This window comes from Terrapene carolina, unplaced genomic scaffold (assembly GCF_002925995.2).
Source record: "Terrapene carolina triunguis isolate 2854851 unplaced genomic scaffold, T_m_triunguis-2.0 Scaffold131, whole genome shotgun sequence".
Lineage (NCBI taxonomy): Eukaryota > Metazoa > Chordata > Testudines > Emydidae > Terrapene > Terrapene triunguis.
In genome coordinates, this window is record NW_020664482.1 from 18874856 (window position 1) to 18884851 (window position 9996).

The window sequence follows — 9996 nt, forward strand, 5'->3', positions numbered from 1 at the left end:
CTACGCAAATTGGAGTTTACCCAATCAGACATATGTGCATAATTGATCCATAAATTTTAGTACCAATGCAGGTCAATTGAGTTAGAATGGACTAATGGGCACAGGATGTAACATTTCTTACCTGCTTCTAAGTAGCACTCAAGAACGTATAGTTTTTCCAGACTAACGAAAAGACTTGCACTTCTCACACTGAATCTCTCTCACAGCTATGTTCTCAATCTCCCTAGCTGTTCACTGTATTAAACCCAGCCCATAGGGAACAATCCTATGGCAGGAAGAGGGATACGGTCACACAATGCTTCCAATGACTACAAAGGAGGAGAGGCATCATTTAGAATCATCCAGGGTAGGCATTACTTGATGTCATGGGATGAAATTAAGCAAAAGAGAACATTAGCTATTTTCAACAGTGAGAGCTATGAGGCTGTGATGGGTATCCCCATGGAAAGGGGTAGAACACTTGCCTGGACAAAATATAACAGAATGAACTTTAAGGAACAATTCTGCACAGGCCAAGGAAAGATGAGGACCTATGTGGTAGAGATGGGCCAACTCAAAGTACAGCTCTGAATTATCCCAGACATTGTGGGTGTCCAGTTTCGTGGGTGGATTCAGGCTGTTGGAGAAAGAGGTCAGTGGCAAAGTCAGGGTATTTGCACTGGGGCCATCTCTTACCAACATACTTTGCCGTCTCTAACTTTTATGGTTCTAAGACTTCTCAGTGATTAAAATTAGCAAGTGGCAAACCCACCAGGACCAAGAGGAACTGCCTTTCAAGAGCAAAGCGTGATCCATTTCGCTGAATGATTGCTTCAAGTAAAATATAATCTCATTCTGAGCGGATATTCCGGCATTACAGTGTTAACTTTGGGACAGTGGAAAATCAAGAAAGGTATCTGAGGCCTACTAATGGGGGACACCTTTCTGGGTTTTCTTCTCCCCTGTGAAATCCAGGCTGCTTCCACTGATCTGTTAGGGCCAATTACTTTGATCCTTTTAAAAGTCAATTAGCCAGAGGCTAGAAGACATAGTACCAATAGGTGATTGCGCTGAAGCCTTCGTACGCCCACTGCAATTTAGGGCCTAATGCACTAAGGCGCCAAGTGCTTTCTACTTAGTGGGAGTTAAGGGTACTGAGCCCATTGCAGGATAAGGCTTGGTGCTTTAACATGAAGCTACGTCAGTCCATAGCAAGATTTGGCTACTACAATACTGTAGTGGAATTTTGGGATCAGCTGAGATGCTTTAGCAGCACTGTCGGGTAAAGACATAAAATTTAAGTAAACCAAGTGTTTTAAAACAAACTAATATTAATACAAGTATTTTCATAAAATTTAAAAAAAAAACCTCAAAACAAGCCTTTTTTAAAATGTGTCTGAACATCCCCCTGCAGGGTTTGCAACCCAAGCACTGCAGCATTTGGGCTAGTTCCTAAAAACCTGAAAGTGAAACTGATGATGAACAGATGTGAAACTTACTCCCTTAAATACTTTAAAACACAGAAATGCTGCTCTCTCCAGTTACAAGAGAGAAATATTTTGGAAGCACACAGAATTTGCCACTTGAAACTTTTGACAATAACCAACTGTACCCTTTACCTTGTGTAAGGTACTAACGCGGACACTTTGCTATATGAAAAGAGAATCCGTTATTTCATGGAATGAGGGACATACAAACTAGAAAGAGATTTGAAATAGAGGGAAATATACCAAAAATAATTCTCTATCAAGGTCTAATGCAGCAGATCAAGTTGCTAATATTCAAATACTACAGGGCTCAACACCTACACCGGTGGAAATTCAGAGTAATTTCACTGAAGACAGTGGAGTTTCAATAGTGAAAAACAGATGTTATTGAGATCAGGATTAGGCCCACAGTTTCTTCATATTTATTAACTTAAAACCTGAATGTAATATATTATTTTTTATCTACTGTATAAATTACTCAAAATTATATATGTATAAAAGTACTGGGGACCCTCTGACACTGCTGAAAATGACAAACATAACAATCTCTGGAGCTATTAAAAACAATGTGACTGCAATAGAGTACAAAAAAAACCAAAAAAGTGCATGAGCACATTGTGAAAATTGAAATCATTCTGGCCCTGGAATATGGAATATCCATGCTGACTTCGTACTACTGAGGGCAATAGAGAAAAAAAGCTCCCTTGATCATCTCTTATAAATTTTACAAAGCTACTCAGAATACCTGTACTCTGGAGCCTTCAGTGACATTCAGAACAAAGCACCGCAATCTAGTTGTGATGTTACGTGGTCATTGTGTGACCTGGTGCTCAATAAATTTGCAGAGTCATCATGCCCATCTTGGCAGCGTTCAAATGAAATTAACCAACTGCTGTGAAAGTAAGTACTATTTTTTTTTTAAATACAAGGTTTTAAAAATACTGAAATTAAAAATAGAATTTAGTGCATTTAAGACCTTGGTTTTATCCAGACATTACCAGATCCAGTATTAAAAACAAGCTTGGGGAGGAAGAGAGAGGAGGAAACGACTTTCAAAGAACAAGTATTTTATAATTTAGAACAAATTATAAATTAACCTGTCCACATTTTTGAGACCTAATATACAAGAGCAAAGAGCTGAGTGTTCCTTTATTACTCAGGTACTATATTTTTTCCAATAAAAATGTCTTTTTTAAAAAAATTCTTGCTATTATGTCCCAGCTTTGATACAAGTTCGGCCTTTCAGATGAGGTATTCCACCATTTCTGCATCAGTGAGGTCCTGCCCCAAACTGTGACCAGGCGGTTTTCTTTCCAAAGTGCTGGAGTGGAAAACTGGCCCATCTATATCAAGAGGAGGAAACAAAACAGAAAGAATCAAGCTATAACTCCAGTTGCCAACTACAGTTACAGTGGGGATATGACTGGAACAAGGAAGTTTCCTGCTTATTCATAAAGGCAGTTTGTGATGGTGGCCAAAAGACTGACAGCAGCTTTTTAAATTTAAAAATTCAGATTTTCTCTCTCTTTCTTTACTTTCTCTCTTTCATAGTTATGCAATGATGTATAAATCTGCAGTGACTGCGTTAAAACCAGTATAGTCACTCTGTCTTTACACTAACGTAATGGAGATCAGAATCTGTCCCTTTAGCATTAACGTTTCACCAAAGGGCCCTCTGAGACCCAGCCTTTACTGTGATAACCATCTAACTCATATCACCCTACCAACAACTAAACCCATAGAATTGGCAACCCCAAAAGGCTCTGCATGACTAGCACCCTCATACCAATGTACACTGACCTCATACCAATGCCCCCACTGGAGACCAGTTGGGTCTAGTTACCTGTTTTGTCTGAATTGTAGGGCACACTGGTAGTGGGGAGTCGTCCTGGTACAAGGGCCACCGCAGAGGAAGCAGCTTTATTTTGTTCACTTCCCCTGTCTGTCTGCGTGCTGCAATCTCGGCTGCCTGTTTTCGAGTGTGCAGACAGCAGCGGGGTGGAGGGAAGGACCGGCGAGGGAGTTGAAGGAATGGATTCCGAGCGATATTCTGGACCCAGCAGAACACCTTTGTGGACAGAAAGGGAGGCAGATTTTAAAGCACTTACGTATAAGGAGCATCGCAGCACTAGTTCTGCCCAGTTCACAGTTCTGCACTTCCCCCCCTCCTTTCAACTGCCAATCTCAAAGTGCTTTACAAAGGACTGCATTATCCCCATTTTACAGATGGGGAAAGTAAGGCACAGAGGTTGGGAAAACCAAGGTCACTCAGCACTACAAAGGTAATGCTGGAATATGTTTCATCTCCCACGCCCTATCTCCAACCACTAGACAACGCTGCTTCCCCTCCACGGCCCACTTCTGTGTAGTCCTGCTCACCCTGAAGTTAATTGCAAAAAATTCCCATTTACAGCAATGGGAGTAGTTTTGGGCCCCAAGCCATCTACAGAAAAAATAACTAATAACTTGGACTAATTACAACACATTTTCTCCAAATAAAGGCTGTGAGTCCTTCAGGCCAGTGACCATATCTTTGTATCTGTTTGTAGCGCACCTAGCGCCCTCGGTCAGTACATCGTCCTTCCATTGCTCGCACTCCCCCCGAGTGGTTTTAGACCGCACTCCCTTAACATAGCTAGCAGTGCTTTTGTTAGGATTACAATGTTACCTAAACTGCCCTTCCAGCTTTTGTCCTCCCTCTTCTCTTCCAATATGGGAGTGCTGCTCAGTGTTGAAGAGTGGGACAGCAAGCCTGACCCAGTGTTAGAAATTGACATCAGGGACTTAGCTGGTCTCATTGAAGATAGCTGATCTGTCTTACTGGTCTCTTTCCGGGAGCGCTGCTGGAGGACTTTAATCATGGCATCCTTTTCAATGATCTGAGCATGGAGAGTCTTTATCCTGAGAGGATAACAAAAAGAACACTATCTTCAGACTGATGCTTCAAAGTCCACTGTGCTCTTGTAAATATCCCTTGCTTTTTAGGCATTCGGGGAATTAGTGCAGCTCTTTGTTAAAGAGAATGCAACCGAGCTAACTGACTTGAATAATGGGTGCTCACTGGCTCACCGTGCCATAGGGCCAGATCATGGACAAGACTTTCTACACTTGACAGATCTTCACTGAGCTGCCCACCTCAGGCTACTGGACACAACAACTGCAGAGGCCATTTGAGATCCAAGAGCTGTGGTCAGACAGCAAAGGGATAAGGAAGAGGAGGGATTAATGCTCTTCAGCGAACCTGCACTGTGCCAAACACCAAGACAAACACCCCCATGGAACCGCACTGTTAAGACATGATCCAAATGTATCTGAGCTTGGTGTTAGAGGCACGCGTCTGTATGAAGGTGGTGAAGAGGAACAAGAAGATCAGACAAATAGGGACAGAACATTAAAAAAATAAATAGAATCAAAAGTCTGAGGGGCACTTTACTTATGAATCCAAACCATATCAATAGTGAAAGAAAATGCAATTGTTTTGTTCAACCAAGTGAGCACAACCCGGTATCTCTCATATTTCATTGCTATAAGTGAGGCTACCATACCCCAACGGGATGATTCGCAATAGCCTGCCCCAGCCATCAACTTAAAATTACAATACGAAAGAAGCTGTCTGAGAACGAACTGCATTTTACCTGCCCTCCATGTCAAGACACCGCCTATTGGCCATCAGGATCTCCTCTTCTTCCTTCTGAATGCGAGCTTCCAAGGAGGTGTCGTAGCTAGCATTAGGCGAGTGGCTGATCACAGTTGTGTCCCTGAGAATGAGCAGTATAGCAGATAAAGGACCATACGAATCCACTGTCCTCATCCCAACAGCACACAATGATCTCTCAAAACTATTTAACAAAGATATCCACTTCTTTGAGTAAAGGCTTGTTCAAGGTCTCCATTTCTGGCTATGGACCTCAAACCAGGAAAATCCATCTCCCAGCACTAAAGAAACAATAGAGATGTCTTAAGTCACTAAAAACAAGGGCCTACTCTACACACAATCCTGCTCAACTAAAGGTGTGTTCTTAAACTGATTTAGTTAAACCTGGGCAAGTTTGTGTGTAGTCAAGGACAAGGATGTAGAGGAAATGGCACTCCAGGATGACAGGCTAGACACATATGTTCTCTTTTAAGCTAGAATATAGTGAATTTATGTCTGATGATTTTAGATATATAGTCCTCTCTCCTACAGGCTAGTGCTCAAATGTATTGGGTACTGGTTGGATATGGAGCATAAACAGCCCTCTTTCACTTTAACTTCTATGCAACACACTTAGGGTTCCCCCATTGCAGTAGTTCTCAACCTACTTACCATTAGTGTGTTATGTGGGCCACATCCAATACTACCTGTATGGCCCTGAGGATGTCGCATGGGCCACAGCTCTCTGCTGATTGGGCTGCAGGTTGAGAACCACTGCCCCATTGCAATCTTTGCATAGTCTACTAAACCCACACCAAGTATTTAATGCTGCTATACACTTACATTTCAGATAGATTTTTTTTTTTAAACACGTCCTAGGAAGACCAGCCTGCCATTTAGGTTAAAAACACCACACACCAAACACTCAGGCTGAGATTTTCAAAATCAGCTAGGGGATACGGACACCAAATAGGAACTAGGCATCCAAACCCCTTAGGTGGTTTTGAGAGTCTCAGCCCAAATGTTAGAGTAGGATGAGAAGAGAGTTTATGTTGATACTTTGTAGCATCCCATATTTTAAACAATGAGATGCAGGCTAATAAAACTATTACAGTAATATTACATCCCTTGTTCACTTCAATACCAGTCGTCATGCTATACCATTATACCACCATGTGGGTCCTAACAATTAGAAGGCCCCATACAATATAAATGCACATTCAAATAATGTTAAGACTGCAGCAGCCTGAGACAGAATGAGAGCTACCAAATCATTATAATGTGCCAATTTTACTTCCCACGTCTGGCAGGGTTAAGAGTGAAGTGGCCAGCCTACCTCTCACTCTGCCAAGGCACGAACGGGGATGCAGTGAATGGCAAAACCCCAAAATAAGGAACACAAAGAGACTATTCAGACAGGAAACTTAAAAATGGTGTCACCTTGAAATGAGGAACATTTGGGAGGAATGGTGGCCAATCTTAACTTGGAATTAACTTTTTGTCCGTCAGATGCTAGTGCAGTAATAGATCTGTCTCTTTAAGGACCAGCAGTTGGAAGGAAATAGGAAACTAAAGTCTGGAGATGGGAGCTTTCCTGACTCTGGAAACCTTCCTTGCTTGTTTATTTAAATACAATGTCAACTGGCTTAATGTGTCCTCTCCCCATATGTGACAACCAACAGACCTCACTCCTATTTATCAGCGTGGGCTGAAAATATAACATGTCCCCTGGACACACTTTAAAGAAGTCATTTAGAGAATCTCAGGGAAGCTGGGAAACAGTGCACAAGAAGCATTAATACCTTGAGGTAACAGGCTGCTTCTGGAGTGAGAGAAGATAACCCTTTAAATGCTAACACTGCAGATGCTGCAACTCTCCTTGCTGATTTTTACTATGATCCTGTAATAAGTTACGAACTTAGGCAAAAGTAGCAAAGTTGCAACATCTGCACTTGAATCTGGCTTACAAAATGGCCAAAAAAAACTCTTCTGTCAGGAGCCAGGCACCAGTTAGCAATAAAATCACATGTAAGCACTACCCAATTGCACCCCATTAGCAGCACTTGCTCACCAGCTAACTGAAGCCTATTTACAACCTATTTACTATTTATTTCTGGATAGTTGTCTTGGAATCTAAGTTGGATACCAAATTTCAGACACCATTCCCTCCCTGCCCCCACAAACGATGCCATCTCTACGCAGCCGAATGCTTTAAGCGGAATTTCTGTGTATGTGTCTCTGGTTAGCAGCCATATTATGGACAATACCACAAAGTAATTTGCAAAAACAGTCTGGTGAACAAGTGTGGCATTCAGGCTGAACGATGTGAATCACCAAGCTTCCCCCATCTCACGTGACAGCAGCAAGGACAGATTCTTGTAAATCTTTTTCTGCTCTACCATCTATTTTTGAGTCAGCAGCTTCCAGGAGCCATTCAGATGAATACGTGTATGAAAACACAGTTCTTTCATTTGATGGAACAGTCCCTTCAAAGTTTCTAAATGCTGGCAACTACGCAGGAATCCCAGCAAAAGCAGCCAAGCTCCACCTCTATTCCAGGAGTTTTAGCTGATGATGTGTGGAGGGCATGGAGAGGAGTCATGGAAAAGCGAGACTAAGGGTAACATTCATCGGTAGGAAATATGACATTCTACTGGAAAAATACCCTGCTATGAATAGTTTCATTTACCTCTGAGCAGCCACCGTAGCTGCCGCATCCAAAGCAAACTGTCTCATCACGCTCTCCTCTAGGTACTTCTGTTCCCATTTAGTCATGTCGGCTTCCAGGGCAAGAATTCTCTCCTCCTTCTCCCGCAGGAGTTCCATAAGTGCTGTGGCGTTGTACTCCGAGGCGCTGGCAGTCTGAGATGTACCTTGACGCTGATTTTCAAAAGAACAAAATGCATCAGAATAGATTTGGAAGAGCCTGTTTTCACATGTGGGATGAGGAGGCCGGATTAGTTATCAGCTTAATGGAGCAATCACTGGGCAGAATTCTATGGCCTGCGTTAGGCAGGAGGTCAGACCAGATGATCGTAATGGTCCCTTCAAGCTTTAAAATCCATAAATCACCAGCTGGGGCAAATCAGCTGAGCTCCACTGAAGCCACTGAAGATATGCTGATGTACCCCAGTTAAGAGAATGTGGCCCATGAATAATTCTTTCATGAACACTGTGACCCAATTAAAATCCCCCCCCACGCCCGCCCACCCACCACCACTACTATATTATATATATATATATATTTTGTATATATATATATATACACACACACACATATACACACAGGGGCGGCTCCAGGCACCAGCACACCAAGCGCGTGCCTGGGGCGGCAAGCCGTGGGGGGGTGGCCTGCCGGTCGCCACGAGGGCGGCAGTCAGGCTGCCTTCGGCGGCGTGCCTGTGGGAGGTCTGCCGGTCCCGCTGTTTCGGCAGTAATTTGGCGGCGGGTACGCCGAAGGCGCGGGACAGGTGGACCTCCCGCAGGCATGCCGCCAAAAGCCGCCTGACTGATGTGCTTGGGGCGGCAAAATACATAGAGCCGCCCCTATATATATATATTTCTGGAAAGCTGTATCATGTTACTCAGATGTGGTGAATCTACACAGCCAAAATAATAGGGATCCCAATTCCAATATCACTCCAGATTTACACTAATGTAAGTAATGCCTCTACCTTAAATGGAATTACACCAGAGTAAGCAAGATCTGAATCAGGCTAAAGAGTTTAACAATCATTAGTAACGTTGTTGTGCCCACACTGAGTTATGAACAAGCGATGTGGATAAAGCCCAAGCCACATCATAACCAGGTTAAACAAATGCTTTTGCCTCTATTGAGCAGAATTCCAACACAGCTCCAATCACAAGATGCAGCATGTGATATCATTCACTTATTACGAGAAGGAATATAATTAGTTAGAAAAGCAAGTTTTGTTTATAATGCAAAGATGGAAAGTGTCTGGCCCAATGGCAAAAAGCCACTAGAGGCAAGGGAATTAGAACTAGGAGGAGACAATGTATGAGACCCCTTGTAATTTTTGCAAAATTAATCCCGGGTATTAGAAAAGAGGCTGAGATTAGACATTGTCACATATAAAGTGGGATCACATGCTATACTTGGGAACTGAGGGGAGGGAAGTAATTAAATTCTAAGAGGAGGTTTGGAACATAGATACATTTATTCCATTTGGAGCCAATAAGCCAAACAGAGGCATACTGGAAAATACAAAAAGATGTTTGAGATTTTCTATGCTAAAAGCTCAAAGAATAATATTAAACAGGAAAGTATTATAAGGAGATCTTTTCTTGCAGTGCAAGACCTTGTGCCCAGAAAACTAGTTATGAAAAGCTCATTTATAAGAGAAGGAATCAAGCAGACGATCTAATATGTGTGGCTCAGGATTCAGATTATTTTACATTTTCTGTTTCCTTAAGAGGAACCATGGTTTAAAGCAAAAATCTTGTTACGTCCACTTACAAGTTGTTGGTTTTAAATAACCTTGGAATTTGTACACTTCAAATAATTCTCAAATTATGTCAATTCAATATATTTTCTATACTATATATAAAAAATTCTTCCTATCTAGAATAACATTTATATCTAAACCCATTATAGAATGTGTTAAATCTGGTCTTCTTTCAAGACAGTTTCATCAATAATATAACTTATTTCTTCCTTCATATACTTATGTTTAAACTTTTTTTTATTAATCCTATCATTAGAGTCAATCACATATATATCATATCATTTCTAGTAAAAAAATGGAAGTAGTTTACCATTTAATTTACTGTCTATTATATCGTGGCATATGTTTCAGTCAACTGGATTTTTAACTGTAATCTGAGACAGCCCCCACTGTCCCCAAAAAACAGTTAACTGCAAACTATCATATTGTA

At 41.8% G+C, this 9996-nt stretch overlaps 1 protein-coding gene across 1 annotated transcript in view; it reads right to left on the reverse strand.

Moving 5' to 3' along the window:
- Positions 1–256: 256 nt before the first annotated feature.
- The window catches only part of AMOT (angiomotin), a 61774-nt gene continuing 52034 nt past the window's right edge, over positions 257–9996 (reverse strand). The window contains exons 8-12 of the mRNA XM_026653080.2: positions 7790–7980; positions 5102–5224; positions 4135–4367; positions 3310–3534; positions 257–2809 (exon numbers count right to left, since the gene is read on the reverse strand). Coding sequence (XP_026508865.1) covers positions 2709–2809; positions 3310–3534; positions 4135–4367; positions 5102–5224; positions 7790–7980 — 873 coding nt within the window. The 3' untranslated portion in view covers positions 257–2708. The remainder of the gene's footprint in view (positions 2810–3309; positions 3535–4134; positions 4368–5101; positions 5225–7789; positions 7981–9996) is intronic.